This window comes from Chiloscyllium plagiosum, unplaced genomic scaffold (genome assembly GCF_037043375.1).
Source record: "Chiloscyllium plagiosum isolate Xiang-an unplaced genomic scaffold, Cpla_swu_hap1 HiC_scaffold_23, whole genome shotgun sequence".
NCBI lineage: Eukaryota > Metazoa > Chordata > Chondrichthyes > Orectolobiformes > Hemiscylliidae > Chiloscyllium > Chiloscyllium plagiosum.
In genome coordinates this window covers 41782103-41809332 of record NW_028270161.1, presented here as the reverse complement: position 1 = coordinate 41809332, position 27230 = coordinate 41782103, and the positions used below count along the sequence as shown (strand labels likewise).

At 40.1% G+C, this 27230-nt stretch overlaps 1 protein-coding gene across 7 annotated transcripts in view; it reads left to right on the top strand.

Annotated features, from left to right (window-relative positions):
* Positions 1 to 27230, top strand: part of apaf1 (apoptotic peptidase activating factor 1) — a 185268-nt gene that overhangs the window by 62056 nt on the left and 95982 nt on the right. For 5 of the 7 annotated variants that reach the window (XR_006315078.2, XR_015761153.1, XM_043713623.2 and 2 more), the window contains exons 13-19: positions 6022 to 6148; positions 8010 to 8135; positions 8298 to 8429; positions 9521 to 9646; positions 16033 to 16203; positions 21988 to 22116; positions 26390 to 26515. Coding sequence is in view for 5 of the 7 variants with exons in the window: in XM_043713623.2 (XP_043569558.2) it covers positions 6022 to 6148; positions 8010 to 8135; positions 8298 to 8429; positions 9521 to 9646; positions 16033 to 16203; positions 21988 to 22116; positions 26390 to 26515 (937 nt within the window). In the remaining 2 variants the exon portion in view is untranslated. The remainder of the gene's footprint in view (positions 1 to 6021; positions 6149 to 8009; positions 8136 to 8297; positions 8430 to 9520; positions 9647 to 16032; positions 16204 to 21987; positions 22117 to 26389; positions 26516 to 27230) is intronic. The other 2 variants (XM_087999560.1, XM_087999559.1) reach the window with 1 other exon arrangement.

Sequence of the window (27230 nt, the reverse complement as noted above, 5' to 3'; positions counted from 1 at the left end):
GCATTGAGAACTTAATTTCCATGTTTTCTACTCTTCTTTTATCTATACACTGAAAGCTTCAATTCTGTCCTGGTTTATTTATCTAATATTGATATCTATTCATGTTGCGTTATTCTATCTTCCTTATGAGAATAATTGTATATTAGTGTTGTAGCGAAAGATATTTGCATCACTTATTTTCCACTTTGAACAGAACATCAGATAGTCTTATCTATGTTCATAGCAAAACATGTCAGCATGTAAAGTACATCAGTTCCCTGACCCATCCCACAGCATCTCTACACAAGAGATGAAGGTAATGTTTTATTCTACAGATTGAAACATTGATGTCCTATTTACTGCTGTTATTCTTTGTATTCTATTTATTTTAGTTGTTGCAATTATGAGCCTTATAACACTATGTTTTGTGGCTATCTTTAAATTAAGGTAAATCAATTTAATTCAAGTAAATTAATTTAAGATAATTAAAGTTAAGGCGAGATCTGAATTTTATAAAGCAGAGCTACTTGGCCCTTACAACTACTTTTTCTCAACTCTGGAAGGAAGCTTTCCACAATAAATTACATCATTTTAACCAGAGTGATGTTGGAATAAGTGGTTTGAAACCACAAGAGTTTTGTTTCCTTTGATTGGATGGAAACAATGTGCTCTTCAGAGCATAGCAAGTTGTTGCTAGTTGAAACAAGGGCCATTTAAGAACAGATTAGATGGGTGATTGAGGAAAAGGGTTTGGGAAAAGAATAGGCATATGAAATTTTATTGAATATGTGGAAGTTAAACACCAACACAAATTGGGTGAGGGAAATGGCCTGATTTCTGAGTTGCAATTTTTATGTCTATATATGTGTGAATGTTTATAACATGATTGTGATTGTTAATCCACAAGTGTGACCATGAACTCCCTGGTGCTTGTCACTTTAATTCTGTGCTGTATTCCTATTCTGAAATCCTCGAATTTCTACATGATTCCACTGAAGTTTTCCCAACTTAAGGAACAGTATCTTTTTAGCTGAAACCTATACAGTTTCCTGGAATTGTTACAGACTTTAATAATTTTACTGCAAAATTACTGCAACTCTAACTTTCACTTCCACTGAAGTGTTGAGATTACCTCAGTCTCCTTTTAGTTTCTTCCTGATATCATCCACCAGCCATTATAATTCTTCAGCTTTCTTAAAATCATACTTTAGCTTCACCATTTTCCTCCTTTCTCTTATTGAATTATGTTCATGTGATTTCTCTGTGCTATTGATTTTTAAATCCCATCTACAAATGCCTAAATTCTAACACTCCTTGTTTCTAAGATCCATGTGTGTACACCCCTCAATGCTAGTTAAGTGCTGTGGTTCTGTTCGCCGAGCTGGAAGTTTTTGTTGCAAACGTTTCGTCCCCTGGCTAGGCGACATCATCAGTGCTTGGGAGCCTCCTGCGAAGCGCTTCTTTGATGTTTCCTCCGGTGTTTATAGTGGTCTGTCCTTGCCGCTTCCGGTTGTCAGTTTCAGCTGTCCGCTGTAGTGGTTGGTATATTGGGTCCAGGTCGATGTGTTTGTTGATGGAGTTTGTGGATGAAGCCATGCCTCTACGTTTGCAACAAAAACTGCCAGTTCGGCGAACAGAACCACAGCAACGAGCACCCGAGCTACAAATCTTCGCACAAGCTAGTTAAGTCCTGTGCTCACCATTTGTGATACTCTTGGAAATCCTTCCATCCTGCCTTTGCCTAAGCTGTCTGTTGGAACGACCACTATTTTTTTCACTGGATCCTCAAACTGTAGTGTGTCCTAAATCTGATTTTGTGCTCTTCCCAATGCATATTTCTTCTCCATAATACTTTTCTCCAAATCGATCATGGATTTTCCCTGTCTAATTTCTTTGACTTCTCATCTCAAAGTCTGCTTTACCAACTTTTCAGCTTTGAAGCAGAATTAGCTGATTAGAGATGGTTATGATTGTGCATAACGTCACCAGAAAATCTATTGCAATTAAGTTTGGGGCAGAAAGGGTCAAATGCAGGGATCCTGTCCATCAGCAGCAGCATGTCAGTTTGGCTCATCAGCGAGCCACGTGACACCTTGGATCCTGAGCCCATCACAATTTCATGGTGATGCAGCAGTTAGTTTGGGAGCTGCGCACCTTTCCTACCCTTCCCTACAGCAGCTCAGCAAGCTCTCAGCAGAATCAGGCCTCCACTTTGGGATTAGCAGGACCGTGCTGAAAGCTGTCCCACTGCCCTTGCCTTTGAATGCAATTCCTCCCCCTTTACCAAATCCCCATCCTCTGTTTCACATCCTCACTCATCTTTGGTCTGGGGTTCCTCTTTAAACATGGGCTATTGGTGGTTACGCTACCAGCGATTGGCCGCACTCTCAACTGCTGGCACCAAGGAGCTGATGACATTTGACCAATCAGCTCTCGGTGAGTGAGATTTGCACCCCCAGAATTGCAGTCTCAGGAAATACTCAACAGTTGCCAGTATGAGGAGTGGCACTTAATTTCATTACCCCTCTAAAAGTTCGAGGTTCTTAACACATCTTGACCTGGTGTCCAAGAATCATGTCAAGCAATTTGGTCCTGACCTCCCCACCCTATCACATCCACCTGGTGTGTCTCAACCTTTCTTTTGTGATCAGATCTTTGAAAGGTTTGTCTCCAAAATAAGGTGTTGTGAGTTATTTATTTGATATTTATTTTTATTGTTTTGTTTGATGATGAATTTGCTTTCCCCACTTATAACTCCTGTAGACCCATTTTCCGTTTCTTGTTCCATTCCTATCCACTTGTGCCTTTCACCATCACCCCTTGTATCAGTTAATCTCTCCACTTTGTCACAGAAATTATTTTTCTTTTTTATTCCTCTTCCTTTTCTTTTGTACTTGCCCAGAATCCTGTTATACAATTTGAGATTCTAAAAAAAACTCCTGTTTTACCACAGCTGAAGTTCCCAACAGATGTGACACAGGAGATAGTAACCAGCTGTTCAACATGATTTATAAATATGGTTTAGAGAGCAAAAGGAGTCAGCTGTTGTTTTTGCTACATATGAAAGTGTTCAACTTGCTGACAAGGGTCGCATTAGGATGTAAATCCCTTTCAGTTGTTTTAGAGATTATTCTGCTCCTTAAACTGCAGCACCCTAATATTGTACAGCTAAAGAATGTAGTGGTAGGAAACCACTTATTGATCAAATAAGAGTTTTTTTTGGAGCTTCATGACTCCTGAAGCTATGTACATCATAGCTAACCTTAAAGGTTCATCCACGCATTCTGAAACTCTGTCTCTACATCTCCAATGTGTTTTAGTTTTTAATTTTATTAATGTTGTTAGCTGCAACATTTAAGTAAATATATTCCCCTTTAACTCAACGTACTTCTCTCACCACCTTCTCCCAAAGTTCCTTGTTTACAGATTCAAGCGCTCGAGAGATCTCACTGATTGGCCATTCAAAATAACGTAGCTGGAACTGTACTTTAGCAGATGAAAATAGTGACCGCATGGTGGCGCAGTGATTAGCACTGCTACCTTATAGTGCCAGGGACCCGGGTTCAATTCCACCCTCAGGTGATTGTCTGTGTGGTGTTTACACATTCTCCTAATGTCTGGGTGGGTTTCCTCTGGATGATCTGGTTTCCTCCTACAGTCCAAAGATGTGCAGGCTAGGTCGATTGGCCTTTGGAAATGCAGAATTACAGGGATAGGGTAGGGGTATAGGTCTGGGTGGGATGCTCTTCGGAGGATTGGTGTGGACTTAATGGGCCAAATGGCCTGTTTCCACATCACAGGGAATCTATGATCCTGTGAAAGGAAAACAATAGGATTAATAGCCCAAAGACCACAGTGCCAAAAGTATTGGTGGCTAGCAGGATTTTCACATTAGGATAAAGACAGCAGGATGCTCTTTCGGAGGGTACCACTTACACATAACTGGCTTTCTCTTTCATGATGCCCTGTATTGAAATGAGAATCTGACGGTGCAAATCTACTGAATGGTAAAGTTGCATCATCAAAGAGAAGCTGAAGAATATTACCGTTCCCTACATAGCAGGACAATGGCAACTTGAGATTCTTCTGCCATGCTTTCAAGATTAGGATGAACAGAGGCATCAGGAAGGCAACAGATTCATTCCTTGAAAAACATGCAAAGATCATGAGGTATCAACAAAAAGCTGTTCAGAGATTTCTGGCTGTGCAGGAAGATTTTCAGTCAGGATGTCAAAACTGCATCTGAAGGTACTGCAAATCTGTTGGACCAAAGGATGAGATGAGAGAAACTTCAACATTAACTGCTGTGACTTTATCGTATGTCTGCGAAGCTGGGAAAAATTAGTTCTCTGACCTCTCATTTTAAAGGGCAACTATTGTTCTTGTGCTTTAGCAATGGTGAAGAATTTTCCTATCTATGCAGAGTTTCATGTTCTTGAGTTGTGAAAGGTTATCTCATCTTAGATGGCCACATGCAGTGCTTCTTCAGTAACACTGTTGGACACATAAACAATGAGTAGGTGTAGTATTCTCCTCACTCACATCTGGATGTGTAACACAAGAATCTTGATGGACCCTGAGGAGTTGAAGTCCACACGACTTTCTTTCTGGAAAGGTGAAATGGACCTAACTGTAACAAGTTATTAAATTCACCCACTGAATATTGTGTCTCCTAGTCAGAATCTCTGAATGAGTAAGAAGCTCATTCTCTTCAAACATAACTGAAGAAGGATCATAAAGCTGATTAAACTCTTGAAAAACTAAGAAAGCTGTTTACAAAATGTCATCCAATCTTCTTGCCATGACACTTAAGCAGGCAGAGACAACTGTGGATGTCTTCACAAGCTGTTGTTAAAAGTACCACATGTTGTGAAACTTGAAACGATCAGAAAAAGATGTTGCCAGCATTGGAGGGCTTGTGCCACAGGGAGAGGCTGAATACGCTGTTTTCCCTGGAGCATTGGGGGCTGAAGGATGATCTTTACAGATGTTTATAAAGTGGCAAGGTGGCTCAGTGGTCAGCACTGCTGCCTCATAGCACCCGGGACCTGGTTGAATTCCACCCTTGGGTGACTGTGTGGAGTTTGCAAGTTGTCCCTGAGTCTGTGTGGGTTTTTGCCGGGTACTCCGGTTTCCTCCCACAATCCAAAGATGTGCAGGTTAGGTGGGTTTTCCATGCTAAATTGCCCGTAGTGTCCAAGGATGTGCAGGTTAGCCATGGGAAAATGGAGGGTTAGAGAGATAGGCTAGAGGGTTGGGTCAGTGTCAACTCGATGGGCCACATGGCTTGTTTCTACACTGTACGAACTCTGTGATTTTATAAACACATTTTCAGGCAATTCATCACCACTTGCAGAACTCATAAATGAAACTAAGACTGTCTCCACTTCTGAACGTACTCACCACAGAAATACAAATCAAACCTAAAACAATACTCGGTGCTTTCCACTTTAGATCTTAGGTTTCCAAATAATAATATCATGATTCTTCTTCACAGAACAGATTAATCTGTCCAAAACAACTGCTGGATATTCTCTTATTAACATAAGTAAGATGAATATAGGTTTTGTCTATATTCATACTGGCCAAAATAACAGCTGACTCTTTTCCTTTTTACACTATATCTATAAATTATATCTTAATTCATTTTTTGTGGGATTGGGCATCGTTGGCTGGCCAGCATTTATTGCCCATCCCTAGAACTTGCAGTTCTAATCAAAATGTTTGAAATATTATCTCACTCTCGCTCTCTCGCTCTCGCTCTGTGGCTCGCTCACCTCACTTGCTCTCTTTCCTTCTCCAGTGGTGCTGATGATATTTCCATCGTTCATGGTATTGTGTTTGTATTTTGGAATTCTCCCTCAACTATTGTTCTTTGCCATTCTATCTTCCTTTGAATGCCTTTACACTATTTTTTCATCTGAGAGTTTGGTAAATCTAACCAAATGAGTCATTCAGAACTTTTTACTGTTCAGAAATAGTTAGAACAACATGTTTTAAGTCAGTTCTTGCGATATGTTAATTAATGCTGTTAAATAACAGGAACAAGAAGACCTTGCAGAACTTGTCTCGCCTTGTTGTTCGACCTCATAGTGATGCTGTTTTTCACGCCTGTTTTTCTCATGATGGGTTGAAGATAGCATCTTGTGGAGCAGATAAAACTTTGCAGGTAAATAACAATCAACAAAATTGCATTATCTATTTTTGCGTTATTCTTGTACTATCCTGGGAAGTGTAAGAAACAGAATACTAATACTCCATTTTTCAGTAACCCAATTTTACTAAACATCATGCTATATGCAGAGGAATGTCGATTATCCAGCATTCAATTATCTGAATTTCGGATAATCCAGCAAGATCACAACGTCCAAATGCTTGGCTAAACTGTGTTATTCGGCATTCAATTATCCGAACAAAATACTCCCCGCCCATGTCGTTCGGGGATAATCGAGGTTCCTCTATTATTTTGTTCTGAGGAAGCGTCACTGGTCCTCAAACATTAACATTAACTGTGCCAGACCTGCTGAATTTTTCCAACATTTTCTGTTTTTGCATATTATTTTGTGTAGTTTTGATCGGTACTACCTCTTGCAAGTTAGTATTGGATGAAACTGCATGTGTGACCTACGCCATGCCTTAACGTTCTTTTGAAAGGGTAGTAAAGTTTTGTACTTTTTTTACTTGAAGCATTTCTTCATTCAAAGTTACAACAGACTCAGCTGGAAACCTTTTGAGTTCCATGTTTCTTTAACATTCGACTGCACTGGTAACACTAGCGATAAGGAGCTCTCTGTAAACGTTGCTATGAAGCAAGGTGGTGTCATGACCTTGAAATGGCCTGAAAGCCAATCTGGATTTGTTAATCCAGGGGAAACAGCTTGACATGTGCACATTCCCGCCTAAATCTCCTTAGAAAGGCAGTAATTTCTCACTATTTGGATTTTTCCTCCTCCACATCCGGTATGAAGATTAGAAACTAAGCTGAAAAAATTGCCAGCTTTCTTTTTGTGTTCAACCTGACTAGTCCACTTGAGAGGAAATTGAGAGTCTACTATAATGGTGAGCGAGTTGAATCACATGCAGGCCACCTTCATGGCGCTAAAGAATTTATGATACAATAGAATAAATCAAGCTATTTACTTATAATACAATTTTAAAAATTTGAAAAATAGAAAAAATACTATCTCATCTATCCCAACACCATCATGCTACAGAACCTCGACACCAGAGAGATTTTACTTCTCTGTCACTTCCATAGCTTTGACTTCATTGTTTGTTTTAATTCTCAGGTTTAAAGTTCGATGGCCTTTTTTCCATTAGTCATACAACTGAGCTTAAATTTTCTTAGCTTTTAAAAATCTCTTCATGGTTCTACTCAAATACTTCTGGTCAGGATCTTGCAGCTAAATTCCTTGCACTGAGGTAACCTCTTTCCTAATTTGACTGAATTGACTCCTTTCTCTAGGATAAACTGTTTCATGCATCCAACTTTAAGCAGGACCTCTGTAAGCTGAAAAAAAGAAACCTTACTTAGCTATAGGTTTTTACCCTAAACAAATGAAAAAAAAGTCCTTATTCTCCTTAACTAAAAACATGCTAATGCTGCTCAATGTTTATTCCGCTGTCATGAAACTCCCCTAATACACACAAATTCCAATATCCCACAGAGACTTCCTCTTTTTCATCATGGTTTAAAAATAAAATCATGCCTCCTGAAATACTGACAAGCTAATCATTAAATCCCCACAGACCAAAACCCAAATGTTACTAGTTAAAAATGCAAACTCTAAAGAAAATGATATTAATTTATACATTACATGTCTTACATCGCACTTTGACTGCATGATAATGTTCCCTTTCTACAACGCACTGTTAATATCTTGCTCCATCCGGATTTTATATTGTCTGATTAGGTTCAAGGAAAGTGTTGAAGAAAATCCGAGTCGATGAAATTTAAAATAAATAATTCTGCAAAGTGCCCAAAAATTACATCTTGTGTTTCAAAATTCTCTCTCCAAATTATGAAATAGGTTTTTAAAAGTGAAACTGGTGAGAAACTTTTGGAAGTCCTTGGACATGATGATGAAGTTCTTTGTTGTGCATTTTCTCCAGACGACAAGTTTATAGCCACGTGCTCCTCAGATACAAAAGTTAAGGTATGAAACCAGCAGCAGAAGTCAGTGATTTGTTTTCTAAGTCATGTTTTCATGTTTACAAGCAATTTGTAATGTGTTCTGTGGAAGTATCTTACTTAATAATCTTCCATTAATGGGACAGTCTTCTCCACCTAATAGCTAATGTAAGTTCTTTTGCCTTAGGTTTGGAATTTATTAACTGGGGAGTTGTATCATACATACCATGAACATAGTGAACAAATCAACTATTGTTGTTTTTCACGTTCACCAAATAGGATTCTTTTGGCAACCTGCTCCAATGACACCTATTTGAAAGTGAGTAAGTTGTGCTTTGAGTTTGTTTTTTTTTTCATGAAGGTTTCTATTTGTTGTAAATGTTAAATCAGATCTTGTGACTTTGCTTACAGAAAGTGCAATGATGTACTGTTTTGTAATTATATGTGCTTAAAGTGAATACATAACAGATCACTGTGTTGCTATAGTGTAGAATGATAGAACCCTTTTGTCTGTAACACTTATTTCCTCTTCATAGTGAGGAAATGCTTTCCATAAGCAACCAAGTTTCTTTTTGACATTAAACTTTTGCCTTATTCACTGACATATATTTGATAACTTTTCCCTAATATACAAGTTTCAAAAGACTCGACTAATCCTAGCCTATTGATAGCAGGGCATGCCTTGATGAGTAGTTTTACCGTCACTTATGATAGCATGTATTTATTTGATCTACCAATGTATTTGCAGAATTTGTTGACCTTCCATCGTAGGTGTCTGGTTAGTTAACTGTTTTGTCATCTTTAATCGTAACCATTCCATTAAAATTTCAGAATTGTATGTTTAAAATGCATCGTTTCTGTTACTGCATTAGTTTCTCATTGAACTAGCATCACCAGATAAATACTGCTTCACTCTTTGTGATCTGATGCATGTCGATGCATAATGCAGTTGGACAATACAAGTTATTTTTGGTGGTGAGATGGCTGGATTCTTACCATCATGCAATTCACTTGTAGTCTTTCATAGAGTCTACAGGAAATGTAAGGCAACTTTAGTTTCTAGCAGTATTGCATGCATTTTTTACATTTAAGTTTTAGTTTTTGATGCGAGAATCTATTTTACTAATTACTAAGCATGTTCCAGCTGTCTGTAGATTTAGTCTTGTGAATTTTTAAAGCACATTTATTACACTTATATCTTTGTTCGTAGATGTTATTTTAGTGAGAGCAATATATTGTGTAGTAGCTTTCATGAAATTCAGCCTGAGTTTTCCCCATTTCTGCTATTAGGTTTTTCAGAAGAAAAAAAAAGAATAGATAATGAAATTATTTTAATGTGGTATCACAATACAAAACTATATTTTATTAACTTTTAATCTATTCATGTTACTTCTCTTCTGTATTTCACAGACATGGGACTTGAAAGGGACAAACTGTAGGAACACTTTGTTTGGCCACACAGATTATGTTAACCATTGCAGATTTTCACCTGATGATCAATATCTCGCAAGTTGCTCCAATGATGGGACAGTGAAGGCATGTACCATCTTAGGTGCTTTAACAAGTAAAGCTGAATTTTAGACTGTACATTGGAGAAGTGTTACACTCTTTCATTTAAAGCCTTTGAAATAAATGCATGTAGTGTTCCACTTAAAACGCAAGTGAACCACATAAAATGTTTGTGCTATCATATTTATTCCATAGGTGTTGTGGATACGCTGATTTCTGATTTGAAATATGGTTATGCTTTGCTCTGATTACAATGGAGAAAAAAATGAGCACCATTATTATTAAACAGCATCTTTCCTCAGTATTTATAAGATTGGATTACAAAATTTCAGGGGTTACAGTGGAGGTGATAACATACAAATAACAATTGCTAAAGATTGCACCTTAAAAGCTCTTTGTGTTTCCTTCACCAACTCCTTCATGTCTAAATACAACACATCAGGATTGACTAAACTGTGTGCATTCTAGGCATTAAATTTAATATATAATTCTTCCACCATTCGTTGGTGCTGCTGCATTTCAGATCTCGACTTCTGAGGTAGTTTCACTAGGTGGTGCCATAGCAAAGGTTTATTTAAGTATTTTTTCCCCTTATATGCGTCAGTTTCCTATTGTTACATTTAAATTCAAAGTTTTACTTTAAAACTGTGTACTGCACCACCCATTTCTAATACCTTGTGCCCTTTGCTCGACTTCATGGCATCTGCTTTCACTTCTTTTTGGTTTTTGTTGCTCCACTTCCCACTTTAGACAGTGCTTTTGCAGCTTACATGTACATTATTTATTCTGTCAAAGGATATGGATGTTGCTGACCAGACCAGCATTTGTTGCTTATTCCTAATTGCCCTTGAGCAGGTGGTAGAGAGCAGCCTTCTTTAGCCACTGCATTCCTTCAGTGGTATATACATCTACAGTGTTTCTACAATTGAAATTCCAGGATTATGACCCAGTGACAGTAAAGGAATAATGATATATTTTCAAGTCAGCATGGTGTGTGACGTGGAGGGGAACTTACAAATAGGAACATAGGAATAGGAGTAAGCCATTCAGCCCCTCAAGCCTGTTCCACCATTCAGTGAGATCATGATTGAGCTGTAGCCTTTTGACCTATATCCCTTAATACCTTTGCTTAACAAAAATTAATCTATCTGCAGTTATTTAAAGTTAACAACTTGATCCTGCATCTGCTGCCATTTATGGAAAAGAGTTCCAAGCATCTACCCCTTTGTGTAGAAGTGCTTCCTAACAGGGACAGGATTGGCTGTTGCAGGTTCCGGGATTTAAATGTTTTAGTAGGGTCAGAGGTGGGGGTAAAAGAGGGGGAGGTGTGGCATTGCTTGTCAAAGATAGTATTACAGCCGTGGAAAGGACAATGGATGAGGACTTGCCATCTGAGGTAGTTTGGGCTGAGGTTAGGAATAGGAAAGGTGAGGTCACCCTGTTAGGAGTCTTTTACAGGCCTCCTAATAGTCCTAGAATCATTGAAGAAAGGATTGGGAAGGTGATTCAGGAGATGAGTGACAGTAATAGGGTGGTTGTTATGGGGGACTTTAACTTTCCTGATATTGATTGGGAAAGCTATAGCTCAAGTTCGTTAGATGGGTCAGTGTTTGTTCAATGTGTGCAGGAGAGTTTCCTGACACAATATGTAGACAGGCCAACAAGAGGTGAGGCCATACTGGATTTGGTTCTGGGTAACGAACCAGGCCAGGTGTTAGAATTAGAGGTAGGTGAGCACTTTGGGGATAGTGACCATAATTCGGTGATTTTTACACTCGTGATGGAGAGGGATAAGTGTGTACTACAGGGCAAGAATTATAGCTGGGGTAAGGGAAATTATGATGCGGTGAGGCATGACTTAGGATGTGTGGCTTGGAAAAGTAGACTCCAAGGCAAGAGTGTAAATGATATGTGGAACTTGTTCAAGGGGCAACTATTGAGTGTCCTTGATAATTATGTACCTGTCAGGCAGGAAGGAAAGGGTCGTGCGAGGGAGCCGTGGTTTAATAAGGAATTGGAATCCCTTGTTAAATGGAAGAGGGCGGCCTATCTCAAGATGAGACGTGAAGGTTCAATTGGGGCGATTGAGAGTTATAGGGTAGCCAGGAAGGACCTGAAGAGAGAGCTAAAAGCAGCAAGGAGGGGACATGAAAGGTCCTTAGTCGATAGGATTAGGGAAAACCCTAAGGCTTTCTATAGGTATGTTAGGAATAAAAGAATGACTAGGGTAGGAATAGGTCCAGTCAAGGATAGTAGGGGGAAGTTGCGTGTGGAGGCGGAAGAGATTGGGGAGACACTGAATGAATACTTTTCTTCAGTATTTACTCAGGAACAGGGCATTGTTGTCGATGAGAATACTGAGTCACAAATAAGTAGAATGGATGGCTTTGAGGTATGTAGAGAAGAGGTGTTGGAAATCCTGGAAAAGGTGAAAATAGATAAGTCCCCTGGGCCTGATGGCATTTATCCTAGGATTCTCTGGGAAGCAAGGGAGGAGATTGCAGAGCCATTGGCCTTGATTTTTATGTCCTCTTTGTCTACAGGAGTAGTCCCAGAAGACTGGAGGATAGCAAATGTGGTTCCCTTGTTCAAAAAGGGGAGTAGGGATAGCCCTAGTAACTATAGGCCGGTGAGTCTCACTTCTGTTGTGGGCAAAGTCTTAGAGAGAATTGTAAGGGATAGGATTTATGCACATCTGGATAGGAATAATGTGATCAAGGATAGTCAGCATGGTTTTGTGAAGGGCAAGTCGTGCCTCACAAACCTTATTGAATTCTTTGAAAAGGTGACGAAGGAGGTTGATGAGGGGAAAGCGGTAGATGTGGTATATATGGATTTTAGTAAGGCGTTTGATAAGGTTCCCCATGGTAGGCTACTGCAGAAAATACGGAGATATGGCATTGAGGGTGAGTTGGAGGTTTGGATTAGGAATTGGCTGGATGGAAGAAGACAGAGGGTAGTAGTTGATGGCAAAGTTTCTTCATGGAGTGCCGTCACTAGCGGTGTTCCGCAAGGATCTGTTTTGGGACCATTTCTGTTTGTCATTTTTATAAATGACCTGGAAGAGGGGTTAGAAGGTTGGGTGAGCAAGTTTGCGGATGATACGAAAGTCGGAGGAGTTGTTGACAGTGAGGAAGCATGTGGCAGGTTACAGCAGGATATAGAGAAGCTGCAGAGCTGGGCAGAAAGGTGGCAGATGGAATTCAATGTAGCTAAGTGCGAGGTGATTCACTTTGGGAAGAATAACAAAAAGATGGGGTACTGGGCTAATGGTCGGATACTTGGTAGTGTGGATGAGCAGAGGGATCTTGGTGTCCATGTACACAGATCTCTGAAAGTTGCCACCCAGGTAAATAGTGCGGTGAGGAAGGCATATGGCGTACTGGCTTTTATTGGTAGAGGAATTGAGTTCCGGAGTCCTGAGGTCATGATGCAGTTGTATAAGACTCTGGTACGGCCGCATCTGGAATATTGTGTGCAGTTTTGGTCGCCATACTATAGGAAGGATGTGGAGGCATTGGAACGGGTGCAGAGGAGGTTTACCAGGATGTTGCCTGGTATGGAAGGAAAATCGTATGAGGAAAGACTGAGGCACTTGGGGCTGTTTTCACTAGAGAAAAGAAGGTTTAGGGGTGACTTGATTGAGGTGTACAAGATGATTAGGGGGTTAGATAGGGTCGACAGTATGAACCTTTTCCCACGTATTGAGTCGGGTATTACAAGGGGGCATAGCTTTAAATTAAGGGGGGGTAGATATAGGACTGATGTTAGGGGTAGGTTCTTCACTCAGCGAGTCGTTAGTTCATGGAATGCCCTGCCAGTAACAGTGGTGGACTCTCCCTCTTTATGGGCATTTAAGAGGGCATTGGATAGGTATATGGAGGATAGTGGGTTAGTGTAGTTTAGGTGGGCTTGGATCGGCGCAACATCGAGGGCCCAAGGGCCTGTACTGCGCTGTATTCTTCTATGTTCTATGTTCTATATATACTGAATGGTCAGGCCCTAATTCTCACATTATGCCACCTAGTTCTAGGATCTCCAACCAGTGGAAATACTTTAAATACCCTGTCTTTCTATTTTAATAGCTTGAAGACTTCCATCAGATCACCCTTTAACCTTCTAAATTCTAGAGATAAGCAGGTATAATCTGTGTAATTTCGCCTCATGATTTAACTTTGAAGTTCAGGTATCTGTTCAGGTCTTGTGTTTTCAGGTGAAGACTAAGGGTTTGAAAGATTCTGTTGAAGAAAGCTTTCGTGAGTTGTTGCAGTGCATCTCGTAAGCGGTACGACTGGTCTCCCACTGTCAGTCTCCCACTTCTAAACATAGAAGGTAGTTGATGTGGTGCCAGTCAAATGGGCTACTTTGTCCTGGATGATGACCAACTTGAGTATTGTTGGAACTACACTTGTCCTGGCAAGTGGACCAGACTCATTGCTCATAACATATTAGCTGGCTTATTTGGCAGTTTCTTCAGACTGAGCTGCAAATCCTTCCAACTCCCTGCTTTCCGAGCTTTTCTATGCCAGTTTTCTGTCACCGATACAGGAAACCAATGATGGAGCATTTCCTAGAGGAGGGGAGGAAGAAATTATTGGAAGAAACCTTTGGATTGTTGGTGGAAACTTCAGGGGATGGGCAGCCTGCAGATTCTCAGGGAAGTGACTCCACACACAGTTTAGGTGAGGAAAGCAATAGGAACCAGTGAAGCTTGAAAAAGAATAATGTGAGCATGATGATATGGAATAAAGCGCTGTAAGTCTACAAATCACAGGATAAACAATTGGGATTTTGGGAGGGTACTGAAGACAGGCAAAGAACAGATGGACCAGAAGTGGTTGTGTTCATAGTATACCACTGGACAATGACTGCAGAGGAAGCAGATTTTTTTTGAGAGAAGAGAAATGAGAGTACATGGAATTTACAAGGAGGAACAGAAATAAGACAGAAGCCAAGGATAGAAATAATTCACTAAAGAAAACCATTAATACAGATAGTATGTTGGCTATTCCTCATAGGCAAGGATGATTGTATTGTGTAAATCTGATGATGGCTTATGAAGTTGAATTGGCAACCTCAGACCTAATGACATGAAGGGCATTTGTTGCCATTTCTAGTTGTGTGTTATAGTTCATGTCCTGTCACTGCTCCTGCTTTTCTTCTTCATTTTGCCAAGATTGGGTTTCAAAATGCTGGGATCCTTCTGATAGACTCTGCCTCTTACTGTTAGCAAGCAAAATCAGGTTATAGTCCAACCGATATATTTGAAATCTCAAGCTTTCAGAGCACTGCTTCATCAGGTGAAGTGAAGAAAAGTATACAGATACAGAATTTTTAGGCAGAGCAATCAATGGGTAGGGATATCAAGATATACAAATGGTTTAAGTGGATAATCGAATGAGTCTTTGCAGGTGTGTGAGTAAAGTGTCAACAGCTGTGAAGAGGATGATCTGTAATCAAATTAATTGAGGCAGAGAGTTAATTGCAAAAAATTTAAAAATAAGTTGGTGTTGGAGACAAACCAAACAGCTGGAATAACGTACCTAACCAAATCAACAAAAAATCCAAAACTATACAAGAGCATTCATAACAGGCTACCAAGGTGATGGTGTTAAAACAGAACACTAAGGAAGTTTGACAAATACAGGACAGTATAGTGGGGTTACATGTAGCACGGCATGAACCTAAGATCACAGTTGAGGCCATCTTCATGGGTACGGATCCTGGTTATCAGTTTCTGCTCAGCGATTCTACGTTGTTTTGTACCTTGAAGGCTGCCTTGGAGCACGCTTACCCAAAGATTGGAAGCTGAATGTCCTTGACTGCTGAAGCGTTCCCCTGACTGGGAGGGAACACTCCTGTCTGGTGATTGTTGCATGGTGTCCATTCATCTGTTGCCATAACATCTGTATGGTCTCACCAACATACGATGCCTGGGGACATCCTTGTCTGCAGCATATGAGGCAGACAACATTGGTTGAGTCACATGAGTATCTGAGTACATTGGCAAGATTTACTATTCAGATGTTGACACTTTGCTCACACTGTCTGACACTTTCGATCACCTGCAGAGACTTCTTATTCAAGACTCCACTGACACTATTTGTACGATCTTTTGATCTCTCTGCATGTAAATTCTATGTCTTCACTTGACCTGACGAAGGGGCAGCGCTCTGAAAGCTTATGATTTCAAATATACCTGTTGGACTGTTACCTGGTGTCGTGTGACTTCTGACTTTCTCTACCCAGTTCAACACTGGCACCTCCATCTCATGGTAACAAGCAGTTTCAGAATCTGAGTAAGGCTTCTTCAAATGTAGGTTTTCCAAGTCTGTCAGTTTCGGTCGTTAAAAAGTCTTTAGAAGTTGGCTTGTTCACAGCTACTATTGCAACACTGCCTTATGTTTTTGCAGCTATGGGATACCTCCTCTGCTAATCAGTGGAAGAGCTTTGATGTGCGTGAGCAGTTCCAGAAACCAGATGCTGCTGACTATGATGATGAAGAGGTTGAGATGCTATTAAAGTGCTGCACATGGTCATCTGATGGCACTCAAATCATGGCAGCTGCAAAAAATGTTATCTTTGTAAGTATTTTCTGAATGTTTGATTTGATAAAATAGTGAGTGATCAGAATTGAAGTGCTTCATGAGTAAATTTGAATTAGCTGCTTGAATAATCAGTTAAATAGTGAAAAATATTCTTGCAAATTTAAACCAATGGGATGGGTGAATTTGCAATGGATATCTCAAGATATCAGCCACAAATTTCAATGGATTAGGTTTTGAGACCTTATGGTGGTTGATGCATTGGTGCTCAATAAATTATAAAGGGAAGTGGAATCCTTTCTCTTTCTCAGTTTTCACTTTAGGCTCCAAAGTATTCCCCTTTTGTTGGTTTTTTTAATTTCCCCATTCCCTCTGGTATTATTCCGTTTCGTAATTATAAGTTCATAAGATATAGGGGCAGATGCTCTCTTCCTGAAAATAGTTGTATTTGATTTAATTTGTCATATACTTGCACTTTTAATTTGGTTTCTGTGCTGCTCTGCGCTCTGTTTTTTGCTTCAACTATACGATTCAGAAATGAAAATGTCAACAGAATTCATCGATTTTGTTTTAATCAATCTGTTCAGACATGACACAACTGTGGAGCAGATGAGATTTGAACCCATGTAGGACTCAAAGAGATAGGAACGCTGTCACTGCCCCAGAAGAGCCCTTTGTTTGGAATCAGCATTGCACAGATGCTCCTGTGATTTACGCCATGGCACAGTTGTCCAGTTGTACGTGAAGTCAGTAAGTGACACTCCTGACACTCCTTGAAACAGGTCAATAAAAATATAGGGCTCTGCCCTATTTTGCCCAACCAAGTCTAGGTTGTGGATACGTGGTCCAGTGGTAATTTGGCAGGAGAAATCCTCTTTTTTTTTCCCCTTTCCCTAATACATAGAAGAAGAAATGTACCATTCAGCCCATCAAATCAATAAGGTCATGGCTGATCTGATAATCCTCAACTCCACTTTCCTGCTTTTTCTCATAACCACTGATTTCCTTACTAATTAAAAACCTGTCTATCTTAGCCTTGAATACACTTAATGACCCAGCCGCAAGAGCCCTCTGCAGTAAAGAGTCACCCCCCCCTCTGGTGCTAGACTGTTCTGCAAGGAGAAACAACCTTTCTTCTTGAAATCTCATGTCGCCAAAGAACCTTGCATGCTCCAATAAGGTCACCCCTCATTTTTCTGAACTCCAGTGAACATAGGCCCAACCTACACAACCTCCCCTCAAAAGAAAATCTCTCTATGTCCTAGATAAACCTGATGTGAAGGAACCGGTGTTGGACTGGGGTGGACAAAGTCAAAGTCACATGGCACCAGTTGTAATCCAACAAGTTTATTTGAAATCACAAGCTTTTGGGGCACTGCTCCTTTGTCAGGTGAGGTCAGGTAAACCTAGTGAACTTATCCCCTCCATACCACACTGCTGCAATATGTGAAAACTTCACCATGATATGACAAAGTTAGGGTTCGTAGTTATCCCTTTAACTCTAGTCATGACACATAATATGCCCAATTTGCTTCTATTGAGTCCAAAATAACTTCTGAGAAATAGATGCAATGCAACGGAGAAGTAATACTATTCCTTTGCTTTTTTTTCTTGAATACCACTGCATTCAATCTTCAACTTTAGTTGGGCTTGCACCTGACTGCATCTGAATAGGGTGCAGAACGTAAATGAATGTCAAAGTCAGAATGCCTTTGCACTCAAATTTCCTCCTAAAGTAGCCTTTGAAAATCCTGGCACCACTTCTTTTGGGGTTTAGGTGACATCAGGCTTGCGTTATCAAGATGACTTTTATTTTTGGATTTCTTGAATAAAAATGACTCTTTCTGCTTCAGGATGTTACACTTGATAATGCTTATCTTCGTTACTGCACCATTCTTGCCTCTTTTGCAATTGAGCTTTGGAGACGGCCATGGAATGTAGACATAAATTCCCTTCTCAGCAGCTGACACCATTCACTTAGATCTCCTGAGACACTATTTCCCTATATCCGAGAGCAGTCTCCTAATCAGAATGGAGAGTTACAGAGCACGCTGCACACATTATAAACTCCAGTGCTTTAGAGAAGGATAAGTGTGAATTCTGAGGGGATAATGATCAAGCAACCTGCTGTGTCAAGATGGTTCCAAGCTACTTGAGTTTTTTTTTTCCCCCTGTTGCATCCATTCTAATGAAGGTGGTGAACAAAATACATTCATTGTAAAATAAAGGCTAGTTGATAAACAAAAACATTTACGTGAAAACTAAAAATGGATTCCTAATGCAGTGAAGCTGCTACATAGATGTGGCCAGTGATTGCCCTTGGCCAAGACAGGAAAGGGCTGGGTTAGGGGCTGCCGGGAGTGTGGGGTGAAGGTGAGGCTGCCTATCACAGGGGCCCATACCTTAGGGAAAGACAGGAATAAGACAAGTCCAGTTCATGCTGATCTCACTACATGGCCTCTTCTGGAACCAGGAGGCTATGCTGCCAGATACTGCAAACCTGTGGGTGTGGCAGTGGATCCGAGAAGGGCAACACAATGGCTGGAGAGGGCTGGACAGAAAAGTCTCCATTTTTTTTGGAGGAGCAAGTCTTCAGACCCACACAGTCTTCTGCTGTAATCTGACAGCCTTAGCCTCCCTGAGTGCGTTCTCACTTCAGGCTAGCCTCAAGCAGTACCGTCGTGGACACTACCTTGTTTGTCACTCCACAAATGCACAGTTTGCCTCTTCATGCATGTGCACTTTTGGTGCCACCTGCAAGTGGCATGAACAGCCAACTGAAAAATGAAAAAGGCAATGAATTAGGTGGGGGGGTAGCAATATAAAAACTAAATGTTTTGCTAAAAAATACAGGTAGTTGAGAAAAGAAAAATGAAATATCGCAAGAAGGGAAGTGTGGGTGAAGCAATTAAGTGAAGCAGTCAAGTTTTGTTATAAAGAGATTATTATGTAAGAATTGTTGGCAAAAATACAAAATCTCTGAAAAATTGATATAGAATTACTGTTTAAATATAAGAAGATGGCCAAAAAATTAGTGGAGGAGAGGCATATGAACGCGAGAATTAAAATCCAGCTTCTTTAAAAGTAATTGTCCCGGTTTTGCAGTCAGTGGCAAAGGAATAACATTCCTCAGTTAGCCTGCTGACAGCTGCCCACACTTTTCATGAGCTGTTGAACAGCAACTGCGAGGTATTCAAGATCCGTTTTAACATAGCACCCTCATCCAAAGGGGATCTGTGGTGTTTTCTTTAACCAGTCAAACTGCAGACTCCTTACTGAGGGCCAAAAAAAGGAAGTACAAACTTAAATATTCAATTCTATGTAAAATGTACACAAATCAAAATAGAAAGGGAAAGAAAGATTAGGTTAAGACAGATTAATGACAGAAAGGGAAAATGTAACAAAAAGCTTGCAACAATAATAAAATTCTGAAGAATTCAGTCTCAATGTCTGAACAATTATATTTTCAGGGTCAGGGAAATTATTTGGCCATTATAATATTTATCACACCGTGAAGAATGCATTTCCAATTGAATGTGCCAGGCCTTAACATTCTCATGGACAGAGTTAAAAATCACATAACATTAGGTTGTAGGCAGTGCTTCCATTCCTGATGAAGGGCTTTTGCCCGAAACGTCGATTTTCCTGCTCCTCTGATGCTGCCTGACCTGCTGTGCTTTTCCAGCACCACTCTGATCTAAACTCTGGTTTCCAGCATCTGCAGTCCTCACTTTTGCCTAATGCTTCCAAATAAACCTGTTGGACTACAACCTGGTGTTTAAGAGAGAGAGAGAAATGCAAAGAAGTATCAATGTACTTACAGGAAGAAAACATTAAACCTTTTTCGATGATATATACACTCAAGTGAACAATTTATAGAAATAGGATCTGAGAAGCATACTGGTTTTGAACATTCAAACTATTTCTAGGGGAAGTAATCACCCAACGTGGCTCGTGATTGGACAGATAAATGTTTGTAATTAGAATATTTGCTTTGTGCTTATTTTAATCTAATGTGTTGTGATAATGTGATAGTCGTTAGTTTGCATCCAGAGAGGGGGCTAGTATTACTAAAATAATAATTTAAAAAAACAGGTAAATGTAAAAATATCCCTTAATTTTATATTTTCCCCATATCCTAATTTTGACATGTTTGTTCCTCTTGCTCTCTTGTATGAGCCACTTCACTTCAAATAGTTATGAGGGAAGCCATCACTGTAACAGTGCTCTTACTACAGACACAGCAAACTAAATCCAATTTCTCCCATTGCTCCATTTCATGAATCACAGGCGTTAGTAATAAATTGCAGGAACAATGCCTAAGGGCTAAACTAGGTGAAAGTGAGGACTGCAGATGTTGGAGATAAAGGGCTAAACTACCCAGTCAAATTCATCTACACACATTGGCAATCACTCAGTTGGTTATACTGTTATCACTGTTGTAAATAGATACTCTAGAATTAGCTATACAGCCAACTAATTATAGAATATTGAGTCGAGAGTATGGTGCTGGAAAAACACAGCAGGTCAGGCAGCATCCGAGAAGCAGGAAAATCGACATTTCGGGCAAACGCCCGTCCATCAGGAATTCCTGCTGTGCTTTTCCAGCACCACGCTCTCGACTCTAATCTCCAGCATCTGCAGTCCTCACTTTTGCCTAATTATAGAATGAGAGTGTGTGGTGCTGGAAAAGCACAGCAGGTCAGGCAGCATCCTGCTCCTCTGATACTGCCTGACTTGCTGTACTTTTCCAGCAACACATTCCCAACTCTGATCTGCAGACCCCACTGTGTCCTACTTGTAGAATGTGCCTACCTCAAAGCTACCAGTATTTAACTGGAATTCATAACAAATAAAACTGCCTATTCTGGCACCTGACTAATGCTCTTGGATTGTTGTGTTCATTAAATAGTGATTCCCAATTTTTGAATTGGCCCATTTCTCCAAAAGTATGCTTTGAATAAATTTTGTCTATTTTAGTTGTCATTTCCCATAGGAAGTGAATAAATTGAAGTCTTATTGATTAGTAGCATTAACCAATTTTATAAAATTGTGTAGCTAAGTATAGGCAAATAATTACTAAGTTTAGTCACAACTCTATATTTTTTAAAAAGTCTAGTTAATTTTTGTTTATGAATACCACATTGCACAACAGTTTATTACTTCTCCATTTGTAAAATATATGCAACATTCTGACACTGAATTTTACTGCAACCAGCTGGTGATCAATGACCAGTCTTGAATTTGGGACTCCCATTTACAATTTAAATGTGCACTTTTCTAACACGTCAAACTTGTAATGATAACTTAAAACCTAAATTGAATGGCACAAATGCTTGACCCTTCTGTATTTGTGATTTAAAAAAAAAAAATTGTACTTGATCTTTCTTTCTTCATTAGTTTACCTGCTGTGGGGAAAAAAAATTAACAAAACGCTTGCTGGCATGCATCCACAAGTGTTATTTTTAAAATGCTTGCTGTGAATGTATAGCTGAGATTGGTAATGTCATATAATGGGTCATGAATTTAAAACCTCACACAAGAAGCAGTGCTGCTTCACCGAGCCTCCTGCACACATTGCATACGTCTGATTTGAAATTGGTATTGAATGAGATTTGGTCCAGTCCCAAAAATATTTTTTGAAAGTATACTACTTTATCACATCACTTTTTTGGCTGCATATACATGTATACATGTGCTGAAATAATTTTGATGCTGAGCTTTTTGTGTGTGGTGTCCTAGCAGTTTCTAATTGCTGATACGTTTTCACAACATCAAAAAAAACTGCTGTTTCCCAACTTGCTCGGTTGTTTTATCTTTCAGGTTTTCGATGTATTGACTGGTGACATTATAACTGAACTAATAACAAGTAGCTCTTACACGATTCAGTCTTGTGATGTTTCTCTTACCAGTCCATTACTGGCAGTGGCCTTGTCACATAACTCTGTCGAGGTAAGAGGGTGGAACCAGTTGTTCTGTGGGATCTGCTTTTAAATATTGTCTTAATGTGAAGGACCACTCCAACGACCTTAATCCTAAAAAAAGGGAATGTTTGCGCAAGATTTTTGTAAGGTAACTGAAAATTGGTTCAGGATTTAAGGACATCTCTAAGGATAGACACATACATTGAGCAATGGTGTGGTTTAAAGAGAGGTTTCCTGAGGATAAAACTAAAGTCTTAGGCACCCCATAATAAAATCAGGGATTCACTTGAGAATAATTCCATGACTGTCTCGGAACTGAAAATAAGAAAAGCCATTGGGCACATCAGTTGCTTTTTCTAAGAATCATCCTCACCCATTCATCTTCTGTGAGCACCCTGAGCACATTGTCTATGAATTTCTCAAGAAAGGGAGACATCAGGTAGTCACATTGTCTGCTTCAGCAGTTTTGGCTGGAAGCGTTCACACTTATTACCTTTTGAGTGTATTATAGACCTCCTAATATTCAGAGGGAAATTGAGAAACAAACTTGAATTGAATGTGATTTTTAACTCTGTCCACCTCAGTCCAACACCAGCACTCCCTCATCATCTCTCAAACACAAACATGCACTAAAGAATAATAGGGTGATTATGGTAGGGGATTTTAATTTTCCAAACATAGACTGGGACTGCCATAGTGTTAAAGGTTTACATGGAGAGGAATTTGTTAAGTGCGTACAAGAAAATTTTCTGATTCAGTATGTGGATGTACCTACTAGAGAAGGTGCAAAACTTGACCTACTCTTGGGAAATAAGGCAGGGCAGGTGACTGAGATGTGAGTGGGGGAGCACTTTGGGGCCAGCGACCATAATTCTATTAGATTTAAAATAGTGATGGAAAAGGATAGACCAGATCTAAAAGTTGAAGTTCTAAATTGGAGAAAGGTCAATTTTGACAGTATTAGGCAAGAACTTTCGAAAGCTGATTGGGGGCAGATGTTCGCAGGTAAAGGGACGGCTGGAAAATGGGAAGCCTTCAGAAATGAGATAACAAGAATTCAGAGAAAGTATATTCCTGTTAGGGTGAAAGGAAAGACTGGTGGGTATAGGGAGCGCTGGATGACTAAAGAAATTGAGGGTTTGGTTAAGAAAAAGAAGGAAGCATATGTCAGGTACAGTCAGGATATATTGAGTGAATCCTTAGAAGAGTATAAAGGCAGTAGGACTATACTTAAGAGGGAAATCAGGAGTGCAAAAAGGGGACATGAGATAGCTTTGGCAAATAGAATTAAGGAGAATCCAAAGAGTGTTTCCAAATACATTAAGGACAAAAGTGTATCTAGGGAGAGAATAGGGCCCCTCAAAGATCAGCAAGGTGGCCTTTGTGTGGAGCTGCAGAAAATGGGGGAGATACTAAATAAGTATTTTGCATCAGTATTTACTGTGGAAAAGGATATGGAAGATAAAGACTGTCAGGAAATAGATGGCGACATCTTGCAAAATGTCCATATTACAGAGGAGGAAGTGCTGGGTGTCTTGAAATGGGAAAAGCTGGATAAATCCACAGGACCTGATTAGGTGTACCCTAGAACTCTGTGGGAAGCTAGAGAAGTGATTGCTCGGTCTCTTGATGAGATATTTGTATCATCGATAGTCACAGGTGAGGTGCTGGAAGACTGGAGGTTGGCTGACGTTGTGCCACTGATCAAGAAAGGTGGTAAGGACAAGCCAGGGAACTATAGACCAGTGAGCCTAACCTCAGTGGTGGGCAAGTTGTTGGAGGGAATCCGGAGGGACAGGATGCACATATATTTGGAAAGGCAAGGACTGATTAGGGATAGTCAACATGGCTTTGTGCGTGGGAAATCATGTCTCACAAACTTGATTGAGTTTTTTGAGGAAGTTAACAAAGAGGCTTGATGAGGGCAGAGTGGTAGATGTGATCTATATGGACTACAGTAAGGCATTCAATAAGGTTCCCCATGGGAGACTGGTGAGCAAGGTTAGATCTCTCGGAATACAGAGAGAACTAGCCATTTGGATACAGAACTGGCTCAAAGATAGAAGACAGACGGTGGTGGTGGAGGGTTGTGTTTCAGACTGGAGGCCTGTGACCAGTGGAGTGCCACAAAGATCGGTGCTGGGTCCTCTACTTTTTGTCATTTACATAAATGATCTGGTTGCGAGCATAAGAGGTACAGTTAGTAAGTTTGCAGATGACACCAAAATTGGAGGTATAGAGGACAGCGAAGAGGGTTACTTCAGATTACAACAGGATCTGGACCAGATGGGTGAATGGGCAGAGAAGTGGCAGATGGAGTTTAATTAGATAAATGTGAGGTGCTGCATTTTAGCAGGACTTATATACTTAATGGTAAGGTCCTAGGGAGTGTTGCTGAACAAAGAGACCTTGGAGTGCAAGTTCATAGCTCCTTGAAAGTGGAGTCGCAAATAGATAGGATAGTGAAGAAGGTGTTTGGTATGCTTTCCTGTATTGGTCAGAGTATTGAGTACAGGGTTTGGGAGGTCATGTTGCAGCTGTACAGGACATTGGTTAGGCCACTGTTGGAATATTGCGTGCAATTCTGGTCTCCTTCCTATCAGAAGGATGTTGTGTAACTTGAAAGAGTTCAGAAAAGATTTACAAGGATGTTGCTAAGGTTGGAGGATTTGAGCTATAGGGAGAAGCTGAACAGGCTGGGGCTGTTTTCCGTGGAGCATCGGAGGCTGAGGGGTGAGCTTATAGAGGTTTACAAAATTATGAGGGGCATGGATAGGATAAATAGACAAAGTCTTTTCCCTGGGGTTGGGAGTCCAGAACTAGAGGGCATAGGTTTTAAGGTGAGAGGGGAAAGATATAAAAGAGCCCTAAGGGGCAACCTTTTCACACAGAGGGTGGTACGTGTATGGAATGAGCTGCCAGAGGAAGAGATGGAGGTTGGTACAATTGCAACATTTTAGAGGCATTTGGATGGGTATATTAATAGGAAGGGTTTGGAGGGATATGGGCCAGGTGCTGGCAAGTGGGACTAGATTGGGTTGGGATATCTGGTCAGCATGGATGAGTTGGACCGAAGGGTCTGTTTCCGTGCTGTACATCTCTATGACTGTATAACTCTGTGAGTTAGAATATTCTGTCCAATGCTTCTAATTTCTAATTCAGTCATTTTATTTTTAAACTTGCATCCCCTGATATTTGAACATGTTCAATTTCCTTAATGTTTTCTCATAACCTAAATTCCCTGAATTAACTTTGATGTTACCTTGTACTTTGACTCCTTATTCAAACTACTAATTACTAGAACTGTCAAAATGATGTCTTTAAGTCCAAGTATGTAATATTAACGACATTTCACAATTCACAAGCTTTGACGTATACAGGGAGATGCTGGGTAGTTTGGAGAAGACCTGGCAAGACTGAAAGTGCAGAGATCCTGCTGAATTTAAAAATAATACCTCATAATTTTGGTTAAATCAGAAAGTCCTGGGAAAACCTAACATTTCTCGCAGTATTTGTGGATTGAGAAATAGATCACCATTCAGATTGGTGACCTTTCATCATAACACCTGAAACATTAATTATGTTTTTCTGTCCACATTCATTCTTGCTGTGGCTCATCATTTTCTGTTTCTGTTTCAAGTTTCCAAGTTCCATTGTGTTTTACTTTTGTATTAATGCCCTAATAATGCTTTTCTTCTGGTTCCCAGCAGTGCACTAAATTAACTTTGTTTTTAGATTAATTCTAACATGTTAAATAACATTTACAGCTCTAAATATGCAAAATAGCACTTTGAAGCCCACCTTTATAATCAGAAATGTTTCCTACTAATTTAGAGAGAAGAATTTAGAGTGGCATGATGGCTCAGTGGTTAGCACTGCTGCCTCACAGCACCAGGGACCCAGGTTCAATTCCACCCTCAAGCAACTGTTTCGAGTTTGCACGTTCTCCCGTATCTGTGTGGGTTTCCACCAGTTTTCTCTCATGGACCAAAGATGTATAGGTTAGGTGGATTGGCCATGCTAAATTGCCCATAGTGTCCAGGGATGTGTCAGTTAGGTCAATTAGCCATGGGAAATGCAGAGTTACAGGGATAAGGTAGACGGGGTGAGTCTGGGTGGGATGCTGTTCTGATGGTCGGTGTGGACTCGATAGGCCGAATAGCCTGCTTCCTCTCTGTAGGGATTCTAACATGTGTCAAAGCTAACACAAAATCACAGTCATTCAATTTGCTCTTTCATCTGTTAGTGATATGGAAATGATGAAGCAGCATTCAGCTGTATTTCTGTTCAATTTCCTCTAGCTATGGAACTTGGATTTGCGTAAGAGAGTAGCTGACTGCAGTGGGCATTTGAGCTGGGTTCATTGTGTCCAATTTTCATCAGATGGCTCAACTTTACTTTCATCTTCAGATGACCAAACTGTGAGAGTATGTAACATTTTTCGTATTTAATTCAGTAAAGGAATGGGTGCTGTGATAAGCAAGTATGTTTGCAGAGTTGCTTGGAATGGTATTACTACTTATGCAAGCATTCATTGTACAGCACTGGAAGTGATCCATTTAAATGGTTCCAGAGTTTTAGAAGTGCCAGATGCTACCTTCTCTCCATTCTATCAACCACTTTGCTATCTATCTGGTGCAATTTTATATATCAGCACTGTCTCCAGGCTGTTATATTAATTAGCATTTCACCATTTATAAATATCAAACATCCAAATTAAGTACAGGAGTAGGCATTTCAACCCTTTGAGTGTACTCCGCTTACCTGTAATAGCATGGCTAATTTGATTGTGGCCTCAATTCTACTCTCCTGCCTACCCCTAATATCTTCTGACTCCCTGGTTAGCCAAAAAATCTATCTTCCTCTGCCTCCCTGGAGAAGAGTTCCTTAGATTCCTGCAATTAAGTTCATTTTGGAAGAGGAGACTAAAACTGTAAATGGCATTCTCGATATCCTGTCACTAGTTCCTATAGAACTTTTTTGTTATTCACTCCTGGAACATGGGCATTCCTGGCTGGCAGCAGTTATTGCCTGTCCCTAGTTACCCCTGAGAAGGTGGTGGTGAGCTGCTTTCTTGAACCGTTGCAGATAGTGCTGTAGAATGACCCACAACGCCCTGAAAGAGGAAAGTTAAGGAATTTG